Here is a 20,762-nt window from a genome sequence, read left to right on the forward strand (position 1 = left end):
TGGTGCAGCCAAACCGATCCTCTCCGCTCAACGCCCCCCGCGCTCCAGCGTTGCCGACGTCGCCAGCCAGCAAGGGGCGCTGCGAGCATCATTTCGGTCGCCGACGACGCTGCAGCGTGGCGAGCGCAGCTGCAGCGATAAGGAATGCTGCATGCCCCCATCCCTGACGCAGCAGCCCGCCGCATCTTCGCTACCGGCTGGGCGACTGGGCGACTGGGCGCTGGGGCCGGGGGCCGCGGCCAGAGGGCACAGAAAGTCGCGGCCGCCCTCAGCCCTGCAGCCGCGGCGGCCTCGCGACGTCGTCTTTGCGATCGCGCTGTTGGTCGCTCGCGGGCTGGAGGGCGCTCTGACGTCCGCGCGCGGATGCGGGGTTTATCGAGATTCTCCGCCTCTGCGATCCTGGCGCCCAATGGCGTGCCGCTGCCCTTCGCGCTGCACAAAGAACGTGACTGCCAAATCGCCCGCCGACTCGCGCCATGGATGCGCCGCCTGTTGTTGTCCTGAGCACGAATGCCAGGCCACGGCCAGCGCCGGCGCAGGCGCGACGTACCAGTCCTGCTGAAATTTCTCCGCAACGGCGGGAGGGTCCATCTCGGGCCCAGTAGGAAACGCGCGGCGACGGCCGCTATTGCCTCCAGCCTGAGAGAGCCAACCCTCCCTGGCCCCAGCCCACGATTCGGCGATTAGCAATCGAAACAACGATCAGCACTCGACGCAGGTGCGCTGTGGCTCTGCGGCGTCGCGGATTGACACACTGTTCCCTGGCTGCGCGGCGACGGGTATGCCATTCCGCAGCCGCTGGCTTTGAGCTTATCTCAGTTGCCTGTATTGCCCGCCGCGCCATTCGCCCGCCGCGCCCGTCCAGCGCCCGCCCAGCGCCCCTCCAGCCCCGCGTGGGGCGTGAGCCGATGAGTGCATATCTCCTGCTTCATGAAAACGGGTGCGGTGCGGAGGGCGTTGCAACTGCGGTTCAAACTCTACTACGTAGTATGGTGTTTGGCGCTGATGCTGGAAGCTTGGGCGTGCGTCGCGCGCCGGGGGTTTCCATGGGTGCCCTGCCGGAGCCTCCCAGAATGCTCCGCACCTAGAGACGAGCGCAGGCCTGAGGAGCCACAGCGCCATGACCGCATCGCTGCGCTCTTGGATACAGCCAGCATGGTGCCCGACCTGACACCCCACACATTCCTGCCTTCCGTCCCTTGGTCCCTCGGTCGCACAAGTCGCGAGAAAAAAAAAAAAAGCCTTCCGTCTCGCTTCGCTGCTCCAACCGCAAACGTGTCCTGCAGCCGCGCCATCCCCCGATGCCCACACCTCCCCTCCCGCTGTAACGGTACCCGCTGGCCTGCCGTCCTGCCGTCCTGCCGTCCTGCCGCCCTGCCACTTGCGTCGTCCCGCCCCGGCTCAGTTTCCTCGTCTTACCTCCGTCCGCCGACGCGACTCTACCGGCAACCAGCCAACCCCCCGACATGCCCCGACGGCCGACGCTCCCGTCAACCGCTCCGGCCTGCCCGTCCCGCGGCTGATGACGACCAACCTATTACGACGTTGCACCGCCGTCTCAGATCCGCCTTGCCGCTTCGGGCGAGGCTCGACGCGGCCGCAGGGGTCGCCTATTGTTATTATTGTCCTCGATAGCGATGCGATGATGGAAGGGACGGCAACGCCGTTGACGATTATGTGGACCCTTCCGCCCTTGGTTGAGACGCGCAAACACGACCGGCATGACGATGCCCCTCAGTTATTAGGCCGTGATGTGCCAATTCCTGGAGCACACAAGAGGGGACCGCAAAGGGCCATTGTCCTGTTCGAGCCGGTGGCGGCCCTGGCCATGCTCGTCATTGCGCAGGATTTGCCCATGCATGGCATGCAATGCATATAAGCTGCCACAGCCCGCTTTTCCCTCGCCCTTTGCACCTGTTTGGCCATCCGCCGAAAACACATGAAAGTCGCAGAGCGGGCTCTGAGCAGCAAGCCCTGGCGGCATCGGCCCGGGGGGCTTGCCGCCTGGACCTGCAATTGAGAGGCCTTCCGTGCCGCTGAACCTTGGATCGCTGGCCGCCGCCAGGATGGCGAAGATACGAGCACATATCTTTCTCATGCCAGTGGCTACTCCACCGGCCTTCCGCTTCTGTATGTGCCGCGCGGGTGTGAAGGGTTATTCTATCAGCCGGGCCGGTCCAAGGTTCGTGGGACCGCACTTGTCAGATCCTTTGGTCTGCCGCAGTCCGCAGCATGTTGTCCTACTTTTATTACGCACGCCGCTGTTAATCACGTCTTCTACAGTCGGCGCTGCCTCGGGAAAGCTGGCGTCGTTGGAAAATGCCTACACGTCTTCCTCGACAAACTCCGTTTCGCCATACCTGCAACCCGCGGCGATTGACTTTCCTGCCTCGTATCTCCTTACCAAAGACGGATTAGGGCCGCCTCTCGACATTCCGAGCACCGGTCAACTGCATTGTACGCTCTCCAACCGAGGGCCCCCGGTACCGCTTGGGCCTAGCTCACGATAAGGATCTGGCGTTCTAGGTTGAACAAGTCGTTTCGACACGTCCACTCCTTTGAGAATCACCGTGAGGTGTTGGTCGAGATTGCCACGGTTGGCGCTATCAACGACACTTGCCAAGTACCCCGCCTTTCGTTTGCGGCGCTCAGCTCCTACCGCCGACTACGTATGCGCCCCGCAACCTCCGGAAGCCCTCCGCGGTGATTGACTAGCCGCACGCTGTTTCATGACCTTTGTACGCCATTTCATGACTGCGACGTCCGCTGCCAGTTGCTTCGACTCCATCAGGGATTCTCGAGACACCATGCTCTCCATCCTCCCCCGTGTCAGGTGCCACTCGGCAGATCATTTGACCGCCTTTCAGTCGATCCCTTGGTGCTCACGGCGAGTTTAACTTCTGTACCTCTCAAACTGGTCATGAGGACACCTTTCGTCGCCAGCCTCACTTTGCGCTTCTACACGCTCTTCGGGCCGAGCTTCGACCTCCGTCATTTGTCGGCGCAGTGTCAGATCTGTCCAACCAGATGAGTTGCCGCTGCGTCCTTGCAGGGCGAACCGCTTACACGCAGTATTTCCTTCTGCTTCCGCCTTCCCATACTTTCCTTCAAATCAAGTGTGCATTGGGAACGCCGTCGGTCCGGTCAGACACGCGTTACCGAGGACGATAGAACGGGTTGTCGGACGGTCCTGCATTGGCCCTGAGCCCCTTTAGTCGGCATTAGCGTTTCTTAGGTTGTTGGGCATGGTGAAGCCAGCCTTACAAGATGCAGCACAATATGCTGTGCCACGCGTGAGACTCGGATGCCAAAGCAGCGCAAGACCGGTTTCTCCGGGCTCACTGCATGAATCTTTCCATGGTACCGCTTACTCAGCACACAGAGGCACTAAGCGGGGAGATGTATCCTTCTTTTACATCGAATGCAACGCCGAATGCGGAGGTGGGAGGTCTTGAAAAAGCAACATCAAACTCATCGTTCTGCCCGCGGCGGCTGCGTGCCCTTTGAGCCAGTTCTGCAGTTAGACATGCTTCTCCAGCATGCTGTCACAAGACGGCAGCGTTGTGGCCAACTGCCGGGCGCCTACAGGTGGCTGGGCGGGAGGGCTTGCAGGTTTCTGATCTTGCGGTTTCCCGTCAACGGTAGGCTCACGGGACGGCTGGCCGCGCTTCCGTCTCGCAGCATGCTCAGCAAAGCTTCACTAGTAGACGTTTTCAGAGGCCTCGTGTATATCTGACAGTGCAGCCACGCGGCATCTGCATCCAGAAAGCCGCCAGAGACTGTCTCGGCTTTCTGGCAACCCTTCAACCATTCACCATCGACGGCAATCCGTGTCAACGTCGCCGCTTCCATTTCTCCTAGTCTCCTCACTTCCTGCAGCGGATGAATCCCTGGGCATGCAGTTTAGACTTTCACCCTCGCTTAGCCATTCGCATGCTCCCACTTCTCCGCTCTTCGGATGTCATCCTTTTTTGAACCCAAATTTCCGCCTGCACAACCATCGTGGATGTCATTTCCTGAAATTCCTTGGAGGATCATTAGGCTTTTACTGTACGCACTCGAGCCGATCGTGGAGTCGACTGCGATGCTACCCGGAGCCCGGGGATCCGCAGTCCAATTTGCAAACCTCGCACACCAGTAACGTGGCGATCACTGTGGCAATAGGATCGACAGTCACACCAGATAACGGATACCTGCACGGCTCGAGGGAGAATGTTGGATTGCTGCAGCAACTACCTCAAAGGCAGGCCCGGGCCGGGACCAATACCAGCGCAAATGCCTTCAATGGCAGATCGATACACGTACCCACCGTTCTCGCTTGAGCCTCAAGAATGTGGGATGTGGTTGATCCTCATCCTTTCCTCGTGAGCTTCAGCATGTTGACGGTGTCTATGTCTGCCCAGAAGAACGCACGGCGGCTGGAACCAGATGGACTGCAATCCTCGACGCTCCTTAGCATGCATACTCCAACGGTGTGCTGGAAAGGCTACAACCCTGTGAGTTCAGTGGCTCTTCTCCATGTTCGCCTGTGGTTTCCTGCGCTCATTACTTGGTAGCCTGTAAGTGGCGTGCGCAGAGCTGCATGGAGACTACACAATCCTGTCTTGTTGCAAGATTCACAGATGTAGCGTGAGGAGAAGAGGGAAGCAACACAAGGATCCTTGGGCTGGCTGAGTGGATCCGACTTACGCACGCATGTCGGCTTAAGCAGTCGCCGACTAGCGTGCGGCAGCAGCAAAAGGACGAGTCTGACTCGCTGGCGGATCCTTCGCAGGAAAGGGGTCACGCTGAATACCCACCCCGCTCCTCTACTACTCATCCATAAGCCTCGCGCACTTCTTCACGCTGATCTTCGTGCCTAGACTGCGTTTGAATGGCCAAGCTCGCTACCAAAACCAGGCCGGCGCCCGAGGCATTGTGCACGCAACATGCATCGAGGCTGGGACTTCTAGTATTGCAGTCGGTACGTGGCTGAAGTTACTATCTGTTGCACAGCCTCGTCAATGCAAGTGCGGCTCACTTGGTTCTCCGCTTAAGAGTTTCGGTGGGGAATACCAGCCACCAATCACTCTGCCATACGACCGCTGCCGATCGAAATCCTCAAATCATCGAAGCTGGCGTCACGCCTGCCTGGGCCCAGTCACAGCGTCTTCGTCATAACGCTGACATAGCAGGCTCCGACGCCTCGAATACCCACATCTAGGGAATAGCCATCTTAGATCTTCATCATGATCGACCGACTTGATCGATCGGCCCTCTCATATCATGACTTGCACTTCGGTGCTGGATGGCTCATGCCGGGTCGCTGGCCCCTCACTTCTTCTATCGCTGCATCTTCACGGCCGCATGCTTTGATTAATTCGCACATACGTCTCTGCTCTGCCGGCAAATGCGCCGGCTGCAAACCGTGGCCTCTGTCCGATGCTGTGTGGCATCGGTTGCGCTGACGCCTGTCGTCCTTCGTTGGAAGCTTCCGGGCGCCTTGATGCCAGCTAATCAGCGAGCTCAACACCACTCTACCTACTTAGACGGCGCGAAGCAGGCAAACGGGGCAAAACAAGGCAAAGAGCATGGCGACAGTCTCGAGTACTTTCTCCGCCACCTCGGACCTATAGTGCCCTGTAATATGTCCCAGTAGACGTCACAGCGGCACCTCATCCTGCCCAATCCGGCGACAGACATATTGACAAGGCAAGTTGCAGAAGCGCCGGTACGGGGACGGTCCCACAGCCATTGTGGTGGCCGACGCAGGGTCCCATCAATAATGCACACTGGGGTCGGCTCCTGGCCAAACAGCGCAGCACTGCAGAAGGGTCGCTCTCAGCAGCGCAGCGACGGTAAAAGTGGCCGGGCAACGGGACGAGACGCTTACGACGAAACGCACAAGGCAGAGAAGGGGTCCCCGCAGCTCTGTATACATTGTCTCCACTGCCGATGAGTCCACAAACGGACATCCACATACACGAGAAGTTCCAGGCCCTCCGTTCTACCCATCCTCTTCCTCTGTGTCCTCGGATTGCCGCCGCAACCTCTCAGGAATTCATTCGTCGCCGTCCAGACCAGATGGGCCACGGTGGAAGAGCAGCAGAACAGCAAACCTGCAGATAAGCTCGTGTCTGACGCACATTGCATGGCGGGAGTTCCCACTTTCCCTCATGCGAACCCTTGTCCCATTGGCGGGTGGAGACTGACGCGACCAACGGGACGCGCACGTCGACTGCGCAAAGAAGAGTCAAGTCCGCACCGACCGTTGCTTCAAACCAGCCCCAGGTAGTACAACGCACGCGCGGTGCATCGAGCCCTAATTCTGCTCCATATCTCTTGTCTCTCCCTCTCTCACCATGAGTCAGTGCGCGCATGGCATCAGTTTCTACTTCAGAGAACCACGGTGCCCCCTGTCACCTTTTCTCCATTGCCCCCACTGTCTGCGCCGCGGCCCCCTCCATCACTCCATCACCCCCCCAGTCATTCCTTCCACCACCATCACGACCCCAGTCATTCGAAAGAGCCCGACCGCTTGGTTCGTCCGACCTCCCACCCGCCCCATGTCGGTCCAATCACACTTCGCATGCACCGCTTTTCCCTGTCCACCAACAACGAACGGCCTTACTCATCCGCATATCGCCTACTTCTCACTTCCCTTATCCGCTTGGTCCGGTTCGGCGTTGGGTCCGGTGGGAGGGGGAAAAGTGGCAATCCTATTCGCTTTCTCTTTTCCTTTCTCTTGTTTCTTTTCTCTGCTCTGGTTGACTGGCCCTCTTTTTTTTTTTCTATTTGCACCACCACCTGCCCGCCTCCTTCACAGTCTGTCTTTTTCACGGGCCTTCTCATGTACGTATACTCTGATGCTCATCTTTTCTTGGCTACAACGGTGATCATTCTACTATCAGACCTTCGGTCTTTCTCCGCGGCCTACCTCCCTGCTGCTTGGAAAGAAAACAAAAAGAGGAAGATGTAGATAGTGGGCCGAGGATCTGCGGATCATGTGTCGACCATGGACGATCTGGTGTGGATGATCTCTTTCCTTTCTTCTCTTCTTTGTTCCCATCCTTCTGCGTCGTGGACGAAGATGAGGCCGTGGATTCAGGACTCATATCCTCTATATTCTCTACAACAACAAGATCAGAAACAGGGAAAGAGAGATCCTCTCAACCGCGCCTTTGGCTTTTGGTCATCGTCATGGTCAATTCCCGGACGCAATGCTACCACCACCACTCTTCGGCTCGTTTTCGCATCCGGACCCGAGTCCGTGTCGCGCGCGTGTCATCGCCGACCGAAAGGCATGGGTTCTTTTCCACGAGGAACATGTGTAGTTGCCATAACGGGCATGGCGCGACCGGCTCGCGCATGCGGCGGCAATGCGAGCAAAAAACCAACACACCCTGTTCCGTCCGCTCCTCCTCCTCCTCCTCCTTCTCCTTCTTCTTCTCCTCCCCCATTCCCTTTCCCTCCACCCCCACTCTCTCCTCCCTGCAGCCGACGGGGCACCAGAGCAACGAAAAAAAAAAAGGAAAAAAATTGGGGATTAGCTAGGCAGAGAGGGCAAACAATTAGCGAGCAAAGCAAGGCAGCAAGCGAAATTATTCCATTTCCAATGTGGACTGACTGGTTGATGTTGAGGTCGGTGGATTCTTAGACATGTACACGGTAAGGAAAAAAAGGAAGGAAAAAAAAGGTCTCGTAATGTCTGTCCTGCGCTTACGAGATCCAAATAAAAAATAATGGAGCAGAATGTCCTCAGAAAGGCGGGGGGGAAGTCAAGGAAATATCAATGGCACACGCACGTTGGGACGACTTCGGCGAGCAGAGCTGGGGAATAAGGCGCGCGGGCGAAAAAAAAAGAAAGAAAGAAAAAAAGAAGAAGGTCTGGACCCGGCGGCCGGAGCTGCAGCCCGTGTATGTATGTATGTGTGTGTGTGAGATTTTGCCGAGATGCCTTTCACAGAACCGAAGCCCGGGACCTGGTGTGCGCGCCCAGGGAGGAGGGAGAGAGAAGGGGAAAGGAGGGGGTGAGGTTGTGGCGGTGGCACGTTTCCTTTTCGGCATATTCTCGTTCAAGTCTTGGGGATATTGCGGCGGCAAGAAGGGTGAGGTACATGGCTGGAGAGCGCTGGACGTGCGTCGTTACGGCATCATCGCGCCATGTGGCTGGCCGTCGCACGTTTTCTGCGCACTATTATGTACAGCCTTCCTTCTTGCAGCGGATCGCCAGCGCTGAAAATCGCTACAAGGGAGTCCGAAATTGCTCTGGGGACGTGAGAGGTTAGGACCGGAGGGTTATGCTCGGTTTGGCGGTATGGTAGGTCAGTATCGCGGTTTTCTGTGGAAAAAGCAACTTCGCTCTGGCGGGCGGACGTAGAACCCCCCTGTACATTTGCCTGCCCTGCCGCCCATCGTCGTTCTCTTTTCTGTTTTTCTCACATGTGGCACAGTATGGGCGGAGCCGCACGCACGCGGGCCCCGGTTTTTCTCTTATGTGACACAGTTCTTGGGGTATCGCATCGGGCGGGGATTCCCGTAGATGTGCTGCCGGCGCGTTTGACGCAACTGGTTTCCGGACTCGGTGTGTTCGGGGCAGGTTTGGGAGAGGGAGACAGGGTGGTGGTGCGGGGATCGCCGCTGGACGGATGGGGGTGGGTGGTTCGACAAGGCGCCGGGGTCGTTCGCTTTCCCCGGCCGGGGAAACGGGCAAGATCTGGGGCTGCTCGTTCTTCCCGGGGAAAGGCTCCACCGCGATGTGGCTACTTCCCCTCGTCCTCGGCATTTGCTTGTCTTTCCTGACGTGCTTCTGCGCGTGTCACGTATGTGGCGCGAGGATGAGGTGATTTTTGGATAATGAAATGGCCGGGAAGCTGGCTTTAGTGGCGTCGATCGTGGGTTTTGTTGCGGGTGAAGTCGGATGGATGATTGTGGTTCCGGCGTCTTCCACATGGAAGACTAGAGATGTACCTACCTCTGGTCTCCGAGGCCGAACACTAGACCAGACGCCTTCTTGAGCAAGCACGGTGAGTACCTTCAATTCCCATGTCGAGGGCGATCGTTGATAGACTCTTGCTGAACATCTGGACCGGACGTCTCATTCGATTGATTGGTATTGCTGGAATTGGGTTAAGCGGGCGGTAATTGCAAAAGTCATTCCTCCTTTGCTCTTCATATCTGCTCTATGGCTTTACGCCTCGTTGCACTGTTCGGCTGAGCCTGTTGGATACAGCACAACATGGTCCGAAAGTCAGCTCGCATGATTCAGACATCCACTGGGTACACCTTCGTGATTCAGCGAATCGGGATCCCCAAGTGCGGATCTCTCATCAAACTGGTGCTCCCCTCCTTCCAGTGCTAGTAGCTGAAGGCGCATGACCAAGACCACCTCCAAGCAACAGCTCGCAAAGCGTAACCGGCGCATATATACAGCTTCAGCCCTCAGCAGAATGCTCAAAGGAAAGCCGTTTGCTGTTGTCGAACGGCAGGTCAGTCAGTAAGCTTGGGTCTCACTGTCCTCATTCCTCTCTATCCCCATCTTTCAAGCAATCTCCACCGGGAAAACCTCACGGTCGTCGGGCTCTACCTTTGCAATGCCTTTGAAGACTCTTTCTTTTCTCTATCTCAATATTTCCGTGCTGCTCCTGAGACCCATCAACCACCAATGCCCCGCCCCCAAAAATCGCCAGCCAACTCTCCAAATTACACCATGTCCTCCAGTCTCCCCTCACAGCTTCCTCTTTCCCCCAAGCCCAGAATCCACATCAAACGACGACGACGGCTGACGCAGTCACTTCCTCCTCCCTTCGACCTCCTCCCTCAACCGCGCAATCACCTGGCCGGGATCCGCCGCACCGAACACGGCGCTGCCGGCAACAATGACGTTAGCCCCCGCATCGGCGGCGGGCGCGATCGTCTTCTCCGACAAGCCGCCGTCGACCTCGATGGGCAGGTCCGGGTAGCGTTCGCGGAGCTTCGTGACCTTGGGCAGCTGGTCGGCCATGAAGGACTGCCCGCCGAAGCCGGGCTCGACGGTCATGACGAGGACCATCTGGCAGTGATGTGTCAGCCGGGGTTGTTTTTTTTTTCTCTTCTTTTTCTTGCGCGTAAGGCTACTTACATCCGGCACCTCCTCCTTGACCGGGTTGTCGAGAATGTCCCACAGCACGTCGACGGCGGTGCCGGGCTTGATGGCGATGCCGGCCTGCAGGCCTTGGTCGTGGATGTAGCGGATCAGCTCCTTGGGGCTGGTCTTGGCGTCGCTCGTGCCCGAGGGCGTGTCGGCCGCGGTCGAGTTGACGGCGGCTTCGTAGTGGAAGCAGTAGAGGTTGCAGCCCGCGGCTTTGAAGTCCTTGACCCAGCGTTTGGGCTGTGCGAAGCCGTTAGCAAGCGCTCGATTCGATCCCCTGTCTCTCTCTCTCTCTCTCTCTCTCTCTCTCTCTTTTTTTGTCGGTTCCCTCCTCTCTTCCTCCTCCCCCAGAAGAAAGTGACAGACAACTCACCTCCATGACCATCATATGACAATCAAAGGTGCCCTTCCCATACGCTTTCTTCGGCGGGTCGACGTGTCGGCGGATCTTTGTGACGACGGGGGCGCCGAAGGTCATGTTGGGCACGAAGTGGCCGTCCATGATGTCGATGTGTAGCCAGTCGGCGCCTTGGGCGATGGTGTCGGCGCAGGCTTGGCCGAGGGCGGCGAAGTCGGCGGAGAGGATGGAGGGAGCTATTATCGCGGGCGGAGACATTTTGTTCGTCTGGATTTCGGTGGTGGGGGGGCGGTTCGGGAGGTTCGGAAGCGGAGGGCGAAGGCGGGGTTCGAGGCGCGGTCGGCGGTCGAGCGGTCGAGCGGTCGAGCGGTCGGTGTGGGTTGGGATTGAGGATTGGGGTGGATGGTGGTGGTGGTGTCAAGGATTTGTGTAGAGGTTTTGCAGAGCGATCGTCCGTGAGGTCGGAGGGGCTGTAGTTGGTGGGGCAAAGCTTCGGAGCTCTCGGGCATCGAGTCACGCCGTCACGCCGTCACGCTCTCACGCTCATGCTACTACAACCTTCTTTTTGCCCATTGGCTGTAATTCGACTCGGAAAGACCGCCGCTAATAGCAGGCGACGCACGGGACCCAAGGTTTTAAACGATGATTTGGAGCTCTATTTGCTAATGCCACTGTTTTCAAGCGATGGTAATCATGTCTCAGGCTTAAGAAGACGCACGTCGACGTTTCTTCGGATTACCCTCTTCTCCACTCTCGCTCTCCTCGATCTCCTTTTCCTTCTTCCTCTTTTCCTTCTTCTTCTTTTCCTTCTTCTTCTTTTCCTTCTTCTTCTTTTCCTCCTCTTCAGCCTGCACAACCTTATCTCTCAGGCTCACCATCAACCCTTCATCCACCATCTGCGAAGCCTTCAGCTTCCTCTTGGGCACGTACTTCGCTTTGACATTCCGGTCTTCTGCCAAAGCCGCCAGCGCATTGACCTCATCCTCGGTGATTTTGTGGAAAGGTATGTTGTCGATTTTATGCTCCGCCATCTGGTTGACCAGGTGGGCCATGAGTTCGTAGTAGTCCATTGTGCTGCGCATGCCATTGAGCGTGTGGGAAAGCTGGGCTAGGAGGCAGTTGGGGTGCAGTGGCTTAAATTCCACGTCCCTTTCAGAGCTGGAGTCGGGAAGAGACATTAATCTGACATATTTCTATTTCCGCCCGTCAGTTCTACTGACTATGGGGTGAAGGGAGGTGGAGATGGGGGTGAGTTGAGCCTACCCGCTTGATCTGCTCCGTGTCGGCGTCGCTACGGTTGGATGCTTCGGCTTCGATTTGGTCTTTAATGTCCTCGATTTCAGCTAGCTTTGTCCTGAGCAGCTCTTCGAGAAATTGCGATGGGGGTCTATCCATGACTGAGATAGGCTGTTGGGTCATGTATGTAGATGTATGGTGGATGGAACAGGATGGTTGGTTGAAGAAGACATGATATAGCAAAGAGGTTTCCACAGGAGGCAAGTGCCAAGCGAGTCGCGCGTTGAGCGAGAAGGAAGTTGAAGAAGCCGAGTGCTTTCCCAAGTTGGAGTGTACCGCTTTCCCGCTACGCATCAGACAGCGTAGAAAGTGCGTTTGCTGGCATGGCCGCCGGTCTGCACCGAGTTCCAAAGACTGACCAACTGACAAGACATTTCATTGATGCTCAAAGATTTACACAAATTCAAGGTCAAAGTAGCCATGCCAGCGGAGCGTATCATTTCTTGCGAAGCATGCATAAGCAAGATGCAATTTGGATGGCTTACCGCGAGCCTGCCGTAGAAGCCGCAGAGGGTCATCATGACCTTGAGATGCGTGCCGTGGGACAGGCTCGAATAGAAATCTTGGAGCGTGATGCTTCACCTGCACTTGTCAAACAGCGACGCGCGTTGAGCTGCCATGACTTGTGGATGCCGAGTATATTGCATTTTCATTGGTATAGCCCGAGGCAAACTGGGAGGCAATAGCTGGGCCAAGAGAGATGGGCGGGCAGTTCTTGTTTGACCGGCGGGGGAGGTGCACCAATTATGGGGTGCGGCGCGAGAGCTACCCAAAGCAACGGAGACACAAAACAGAAAGGAAACAGGTCAGATCCGGTCATGCGTTTCCCGGATTACTGCCGCGCACAGCAGGACGTGTGAGTTTCTTGGCCGTCGCCGATGGTGTTCTGGCCGACCGCGCGCGCTTGTAGGGAGTACATCGTTGGACAGGCACCAATGGCTCGACCCTGGGCTGCGCCATCCCGGCGACCGAGGCACGGCGATGTCGAAAGGTGCCCAGACGAGGGCGGAACGAGGCAGTGTTTGCAGACTGGAGACCGAGCCGGATGGGAGATGCTGGGCGATGCAGCAAGCTCGACGTACGTGTTGGCGCTGGGAAGACGCGAGGGCTTCGACGCAAAGCAACGGAGCGCGTGGCATTGCAGCCGGGGCGCATGGCAGCAATATACAGGCGTGCCCGAATTGGCTGCTGCGGTGCGGTGTCGTGTCGCCTGGTGTGCCTGGTGTGCCTGGAGTGGCCCCACAGTAGCGCCAGCGGCCCAAAATAACACCCGCCCCAGCACGGGCCCGCCGGCGCTTACAGCAGCTGCCATCCAATCGACGCCGCCCTCCGCCCAGCTCTTCACTCGCCCGCGCCGTGCAAACGTCGCACGCACCCCGCCCGCTGGCCCGCTCATCTCACCCCCAGCCAACCGCCGACCGCCCTCGCTTGACGCACACGTCGTGCTGCCATGATCACGCCCAAGCGCCCGAAGAGCCTCTTCTCTTGCCGCTGCTCCGCTGCAATCCATGGCGCCTGCAAGTCGTCGACCCCTGCAGCCAATACGCCACTGACCGCTGCGCGTGAACGGGCCACCGAGTCGTGCCCTCTTAAGCTACACGCCGCCGCAGCGCGCCCAGATGGCCCATCCCATTCTCCCCGGATGTTGACCATCGTCTTCGCTGTGCCGCGTTGAGTTCTTGTTTCTTTCTTTTTCCTCGCTTTGCGCTTCCGTTGACCGGAGCCGTCCTCTGCATTGCTATCCGTTGATCGGACTGGGTTATTGCCCATCTAATACCCCCTTGTGCATCCCGGCCTCTGCCACTCCAAACGCTTCACCTATACATAGCACCGCCGTCCAGCACCGCCGCCGCAATGGAGAACTATTATCTGCCCGCAACCACCTACTGCCCGCCCGCCCCACAACCCTCTCCGCTGGATCGGAGAGCAACCATTAATACCATAATCGAGGAATCCCCCCAGATCCCCCACATCTACCAGGACTACTTCACCCAGAACCTCACCCGGCAGTGGGCCCGCTACACTGGCAGGGCTTCCGTCGTCTCGCCCTCCTACCAGTCGCCCACCTACAGCGAGGACTTCCCCACCCCCAAGGCCTCGCTCCACAACCTGCAGCCCCAACAGGACCAGGCCGACGAGAACTGGCCGCTCACCCCGCGCGCCCCCGAGCGCCTGGCCTCGCCGCGCTGGACCAGGTCGCGGAATGACCCCGAGTTCGACGAGCTGTACGACATGACCGACGAAGACACCGAGGAGGTCCCGCTGAGGTGCTCCAACTCGGTCAAGAAGTCCAGTGCCACCCCCAGCGCCAGGTCCAGCCGCAACCGCTACCCGTCTCTCGTCATCCCGTCGCCGTCCCAGTGGCCGACCATCGAAAAGCTCCAGAAAAGTGCAGTTTCGCCCGCCCCCGTCCCAGCTCTGACTCCCGCTCAAAATCTTCTCAACATGCTAGCCGCCCGCAAACTCCACGACCCCGCAACCAGTGCTGAGCCGTCCCTGGACGGCAGCTTGTCGTCCGAAGAGCTGGAGCACCTCAGCTGCCCCTCGACCCCGGAGCAGGGCCAAAAGGGCGAGTGGACTGGATCTGTGCAACTCAACCCCGCTGCCATGGAGACTTTGCACAACATCTCCCGTGACGACGACTCCGAGACCGGAGACCAAGTGCTTCACGTCTCCGAGGCCGAGATGACCCAGGTCGTCGGCGGCGAGCGCCTGTCCGCCCCCGTCCAGCGAATCTTCACCACCGACCTGACAAACACCCCGTCGGACGTCAGGTCTGACGAGGATGACTTCTCCGCCTTGACCATCCCGTCGCCCGGTGGTTTCTTCTCGTCGCTGCAGGGCTCTGCCCGCCACACCTGGAGCATTCCCCCCCAGCAGAGGCGCGAGGAGACGCCCTCGACATCCGTCGCCGAGAACTTCTACGGCGTGCCCTGGCGGGAACGGCCGGACAACGTTGTTGAGCACGTTGTCGAAGTCCCTGCCAACTTCGGCGCCTCCGAGCCCACCCCCAATGCCCTCGACGGCTTCCTGTCCCCTGTCGGAGAGATCATGGAAATCCAGCCGAGCGCAAACAAGTTCGAGTACAACGAACACTACGCTCAGGAACTCGCCCAGCTTGCTGGCAAGAACCTCAGCCGCACCAGCCTCTGGCTCACTTCCCAAGAAAACTGGCTCGAGGGCATGCTCAGCCCCACCAGCCCCGTCACTCACGAGAGGAGAAACTCCCTGACCGACATCGGCTCCCCGTCGAAGAAGTCTGTCCGCTTCGTTGACCTTGTCGTCCCCAAGACCCCCAAGGTCGCCGAAGAGACGCTGTCCAAGGACACGACCTTCTTCGAGGCGCTTGAGTTTCTCAGGGAGACTACTGGCAAGTTCGATGCCTTCATCCACCGTCTGACCCGTGCTGAGGCTGTGCACCTGCAGCGCCGCTGTGCGCCCAAGCGGCACAACAACCTGCTCCTCGGCAGGTACGAGCTGTGCGGCTACTCCAAGATCCCTTCGACGCGCCCCGTCTCTCTCTTCTACACGGACGACCCCAACGAGCACAAGGAGCAGATCGCCAAGGCCCAGAAGGAGCAGCAGGCTCTGGAGCTCGTGCGACCGGCCTTCTGGGCTCTTGAGGCTTCCAGACAGCTCCACGGCGGTCGTCTCATCACCAGCCCCGCCTACAAGATCCTCTCCCACTCGCGTGACGAGGGTGCCACTCGCGTCCTCGACCTCGGCGGCCAGTCGGTCTGCGACTGGGCGTGGCAAGTCGCTCTGGACTTCCCCCTGACCTCGGTCTTCACCGTCTCCACCAAGTCCGAGGAGGTCGTCAAGCTTGACGGCGAGGAGCGCGACGTCGAGGGCCCGCCCAACCATCGCCACAAGGTGGTGCCCAACTACTGGACGCTCCCCTTCCCCAACGGCCACTTCGACGTCGTCTCGGCGCGCAACCTGTACGCGCTGCTCAAGACCACCAAGCCCGTGCCCAACCCGGGCCAGCTCGGCAACGCGTCGGGCCTCGACGAGTACGACCTCTGCTTGAAGGAGTGCATGCGCATCCTCAAGCCGGGCGGCTACCTCGAGTTCTCGCTGCTGGACGCCGACGTCATGCGCGCGGCCGCCGGCTCGCACACGCAAAAGGTGTCGGTCGAGTTCGCCTTCAACCTGCGCACGCGCGGCTACGACGCGCAGCCCACCCGGTCCTTCCTGCCCCGCCTCGCGCGCGCCGGCTTCGCCGCCAAGGACGTCCGCCGCGCGTGGACGTCGACGCCGTTCCCCCGGCCCGGCGCCAAGTGGACCGAGACGCTGAGCGTCGGCGCCGACGAGGCGGTCGCGAAGAGCAGGCACCCGGACGTGCTGAACTCGCCGCGCAGCTCCCTGCAGGTGTCGAGCCCGTCTCAGGACATCAAGGAGAAGACCATCGCGTCCAACGGCGACGTCGAGCCCTTCTCGCCGACGTCCTTCTTCTCCGTCTTCCCCCACCGCCGCCACAACCAGCACAAGCGCAACGACTCGCTGTTGGACGGCATCGTCAACGCTCCCTTCCCTCCCACCACCAACAACAACGGCCTCACCATCACCATCCCTCCCACCCCGCCCCCGAAAGACACCACCTTCGACCTCAGCGACGACGAGGGCGAGGAGAGAAACAACAAGCGCGGCTCCACCAAGGACGCCCGCGAACTCGCCGGTCTCGTTGCCGGTCGCAACTGGGAGAAGTGGCTTGTCAAGCTGCAGGCCGAGATGGGCAAGGAAGAAGAGGGCCGTCTTGGCGAGGGTGTGACGCAGGCGTTGGAGGAAGGTGCGAGGGACGGGTGTGTGTGGAGGGGGCTTGAGGGGTGGGCGAGGAAGGGGTTTTAGATCTGGCTCACTTGGATGATGATGTGATTGATGATGTTGATGTTCTTTGACGATGGTGGGTATGGCTTTTTTTTCTTTCTTGGGTCCATGTGTATACGATTTGGATGAGGACAAGGGAAAGGGAGACGTAATTCTGGTAGCAAGAGATGTGGGTATTCCTCGATGACGGAGAAAGAAAGAAGAAAAAGGAGTTTTTTAGGGAGCTAAAGCACGCATGCGTAAATCTTTCTGTCAAGCCTTATACACATACAACTTGCGCGTTCGGTCTTCTATTTTTTCTCCTTTCTTCTTTCTCTTGGTCTTTCTTCTACACGGTAATAAACGCTAGAAGAAGTAATTCTCTGGATCTTGACTTTTAGGTCAACAACACGCTCAATTGCTTCTTCTTTGCAATCCTCGGCTGACGCTTCGAGTACGTGACCACCTGTGGTGGAGCTTCGCGTGCAGCCGACGCGATACGTAACATCGCCCGCCGTCCACATACCCGACGAAAATCTCAGTCTTTGCAGGCTTCTAAGCTATTATACGTAAGCCATCGGGACCGTAAGCAAAAGATATACGGAACGAGCAATCATTTCGGGCTTTGGGGGGCCAGTACACAACACACAGCCTTGTTGATGCCAGGCTGAAGGAGTTCTGGTCACGCAATGACGCCCGGGCCGCCAGCTGCGTCGCTTCCGTTCGTTCGTACTTTAAGACAGACAGCAGCAGCACCAGCCACTTTGATCCGCTCTCACGACTTCCCAAACCCCCTCCTCTCCTCTCCTCTCCCGCCGCATTACACGCATTACAGGCCGCACGCAATGGTCGTTCTTGCAGCTTGAGTCGCGGTAGCCTATTGTCATCGACCAACAACCGGACGAGCAGACGAATACAAACAAGTCAAGTCAGTCAGGATGCACAGGTGGAAAGTTATTTGCTTTTCTTCTTTTTTTTTCGACGTTTCAAAAAGACAGGGTATATATGGGACAGTGAAAACCAAAAAGGGAAAGAAAATAGGCAAGCAATCAGTATGGGGAGAGGAAAGACAATATGACGACAGGTGACGACGACGACGACGACGACGACGACAACGGCGACAGAACATGGTACGATGGGAGCAACCGTCGCACACTTTCCTCTTCTTCTTCGTCTTGATCTCTTTTCCTTCCTCACCCCAGCCGACCGCGAGAAAATGATGAGCAAATCGTCTAATAAGGTGTGGCAATAACCCACTCGGTAAAAACTTTCCTCCCCCCCCTCCCTTCCCCTGCCCCCTTTCCCTTCCAGCCAAGACCGCGAAGACCCAAAAGAGAAAATCATGCCCAGCCTTGGCATACGACGCATGATACCGGAAACCATGTTTCGGAAGATGGAGGGCGTCCGCAGGTTGGGTCAAGCTTCCGATATTGCGCCCGTTCATGCATCAAGGCTCGTAGATTGAAGTGGAGGAGCTTGTCACCACCGACATCATGTGTCGGCCATAAAGGTGTAATTTTTGTTTGGTTCGAGCCGGATTGAGCAGGCTACTTGCACGTCTTGTCGTAAAAGGCCCATCCTCCTCCAGGGTGAAGCAAGAACAAGCGAACGTCATTAGACTGCTTGTCCCACAATTTCTTTTAATAGAGACCGGTATCAGTTCTCGCGGATATCGAGTTGAACAGGAAGAGGGATTGGGCACCTGTGAGAAACTCCTCGCTGTGGTTTTCGAATGAAGAAATCAAAAGTCAGCACATGGTCCAATGCTCAACCCAAAACATGATGATCAAGGTTTGGACAGATGACGAGAGGGGGAAGAAGCCCCGATCCTCATCTCCTCCCCCCACCATACAGACAAGGTCCACTCACAAGCTCAGAGTAATGTATCCATCACGATCCTCGTCATACTTCTTGAACACATCCGTCATGCGCTTCAAGCTGATGCAAGCCTGCACGAACAAATCGAAGCCGATGGCGTTCTGGTTGCGGCGGTCGTACGTGCGGAACAGGATCGTGACAAACTGCGGGCTGAGCCTGTACCCGAACGCCACCAGCGCATCCGCAAACTCGTTGAACGAGATGGCGCCGCTACGGTCCGTGTCGAAGCGGTCGAAGAGCTGGCGCCAGGCGGCGAGGAAGGCCCAGAGTCCACTACATGAATGGCTTGCGTCAGAAGGGGGGACGACGACGATCCTACAAGCGACTACAGCCGAGAGGAATGTGATCGGCGTACCAGAATTCTTCAAAGTTGATGGTGCCAGAGCGGTCCGTGTCGAACATTCTGTTTTTCAAACGGTCCCCGTCAGCTCCCAGATGCCCAAAAAGGTCGCTCTCCCGTTTGCAGGGCACGAAAACGAGCGTCCAGCATCAACCATACCTGATCATCATGCGCACCGTGTGCGAGTCAAACGTCGTCCAGTCGCCATTGACCAGCGCCGAGCCGAGCTCCCTCTCGCTGAGCTGCCCGCTGCGGTTCTTGTCCACGGCGGCGAACAAGCGCCACAGCGAGTCGCGGTCGTTGGGGTCGCGCGGGGGCGCGGGCGTCGGCGGCGGGCGTGCCGACGGGCTCAGCTGCGGGCGGCCGTGGTTGAAGCTGGTCGGCGCGGGCGCGGCTCCGTAGTTCTGCGGCGGCGGCGACGCGTAGCCGCCGACGCCGCTGGCGTGATGGCCGTGGTGCGGCGGGGGAGGACCGCCGCCGAACCGCGGGCTGTGCTGGCGGCCGTCGTTGTAGTAGGAGCCGCCGCTGTGGGCGGGCAGTGGGGGCGGCGGCTTGTTGTAGTCGGCTCCGCCGGGGCGCGGCGACGAGTAGGAGGGGCGCGGGGAGACGCGTTGCTGCTGGGCCTGGGACAGCATGGCGGCCGCCTGCAGGAAAATGGTCTCAGTCAGTACTCGGTGCCCTCTCGACGCGGCGGTGCGGGGAAGAAGCTGGAGCGGACCTGGTCAGGCTCGGCGTGCGCAGGCAGCGCGTCCGGGTTGTAGCCCTTGTTGTAGGCCATGGTGTGTGTGTTCAGAAGGTGGAGGGCGGCGCTCGGAAAGGGTTTGAGGCGGCGGAGGGGTATTTGAGGGCGGCGGAGCGGCAAGAGCGCGTCCTTTGGGCTTCCTTGGTTCTTGACAGCCCCGTGCGGCTGAACGGTGAGCACTGCGCTGTCTGGTGCGGTTGGCGGCAAGTCACACGGTGAAGCAGCGGCGCAAACAGGCGAGTCAATGGGCCTCGGTGGGGATGACGGTCCGGGAACAGCTGGCGAAGGAACGGATGGCGCGCTCGGTGCGAATGTTCTGGTCGATCAGGGATAACGTTAGTGGGCGGCGGCAATGGCAGCGGTCGACAGCGTTTGGTGGGGTCGGGCGCGCAGGGCAGGAGGGCACCTGCGCGATTCAGTCGCTGTTGGGCGCCGTCTTGGCCTTTGACGTCGTCGACTGTGCAGCCGCAGTGCGAATACGATCAGGCCTGACGGAGGTCTGTGTCGGCAACAGCGCTGTTCGGCTGGCTCGGGTCGTCGCCGCAAACGTCTCTCGGGCTTCTCTTGCTCGGGACCATATAAGAATCCCCTCCTCACTCGTGTCAGCCTCGTCCGCTCCTCGACACGATGCGCCTTGCTGGTAATGTCAGCGGGCGTTCCCAAAGGCGTCATCCCGCCCAAACCGACGGCTGCCTACATAGCCCCAGGACGCGTGTTCCGGCTCAGATTCATGGCGCGGGAGAGCTAGCGAGAAACAAGAGCAATCTTGGTCGGGAACGCGTCCGCGACATGCCAGCCCCACCGAGCGAGTCCGTTCGACTCCGGACATGCAGAGTACTTCTTGAAGACAGGTCATACGCACCGTCTTGCACCAATCCAGACGGAAAACGCACAACACATGCCCACTCCATCGGCGCGGCACTGCAGTAGGTACGTTGACTAACGTGATTATCAATCTTGCACGCATGCCACTGTCAGACCACCTTGTATTCTCGCAGCCAGACAAAACGATAGTGGTGGAGTGTAGAAACGCACCCGCGTATTTCAGGTAGAGCTACCTACACACATTTCTTATGGACGAACAACAAACAAAATCAAGACGAGTAAACCAACGGCCCTAGTTCTGGCAAAACAACCGCCCCGAAATCGCCGCCAAACACCAGGGTGAAAACCAGGGACAAACGCCCGAACCCGCCCACCTCAACGCGCTGTACGTCGTGCCGGGAAAAGAATG

The 20,762-nt window shown here is 58.6% G+C and overlaps 4 protein-coding genes across 4 annotated transcripts; 1 reads left to right on the forward strand and 3 right to left on the reverse strand.

Annotated features, from left to right (window-relative positions):
- Window positions 1-9,769: 9,769 nt before the first annotated feature.
- BKCO1_270008 (ribulose-phosphate 3-epimerase) lies at window positions 9,770-10,724 on the reverse strand (the record flags this gene model as incomplete). The annotated part of the gene is made up of 3 exons (XM_020273613.1): window positions 9,770-10,030; window positions 10,100-10,348; window positions 10,482-10,724. 3 exons carry the CDS (start codon window positions 10,722-10,724, stop codon window positions 9,770-9,772), a joined length of 753 nt encoding a protein of 250 aa, XP_020130144.1.
- A 446-nt stretch (window positions 10,725-11,170) lies between these two features.
- Window positions 11,171-11,861, reverse strand: BKCO1_270009 (uncharacterized protein; the record flags this gene model as incomplete). The annotated part of the gene is made up of 2 exons (XM_020273624.1): window positions 11,171-11,659; window positions 11,730-11,861. 2 exons carry the CDS (start codon window positions 11,859-11,861, stop codon window positions 11,171-11,173), a joined length of 621 nt encoding a protein of 206 aa, XP_020130143.1.
- Window positions 11,862-13,616: 1,755 nt separating this feature from the next.
- Window positions 13,617-16,610, forward strand: BKCO1_2700010 (methyltransferase type 11; the record flags this gene model as incomplete). Its single annotated transcript, XM_020273505.1, has 1 exon — window positions 13,617-16,610. The coding sequence occupies one exon, from the start codon at window positions 13,617-13,619 to the stop codon at window positions 16,608-16,610; it is 2,994 nt and encodes a 997-aa protein (XP_020130091.1).
- A 1,823-nt stretch (window positions 16,611-18,433) lies between these two features.
- Window positions 18,434-19,564, reverse strand: BKCO1_2700011 (peflin; the record flags this gene model as incomplete). The annotated part of the gene is made up of 4 exons (XM_020273516.1): window positions 18,434-18,719; window positions 18,802-18,849; window positions 18,946-19,430; window positions 19,505-19,564. 4 exons carry the CDS (start codon window positions 19,562-19,564, stop codon window positions 18,434-18,436), a joined length of 879 nt encoding a protein of 292 aa, XP_020130090.1.
- Between the last annotated feature and the right edge of the window lie 1,198 nt (window positions 19,565-20,762).

This window comes from Diplodia corticola (genome assembly GCF_001883845.1).
Source record: "Diplodia corticola strain CBS 112549 chromosome Unknown scaffold27, whole genome shotgun sequence".
Taxonomy (NCBI): Eukaryota; Fungi; Ascomycota; class Dothideomycetes; order Botryosphaeriales; family Botryosphaeriaceae; genus Diplodia; species Diplodia corticola.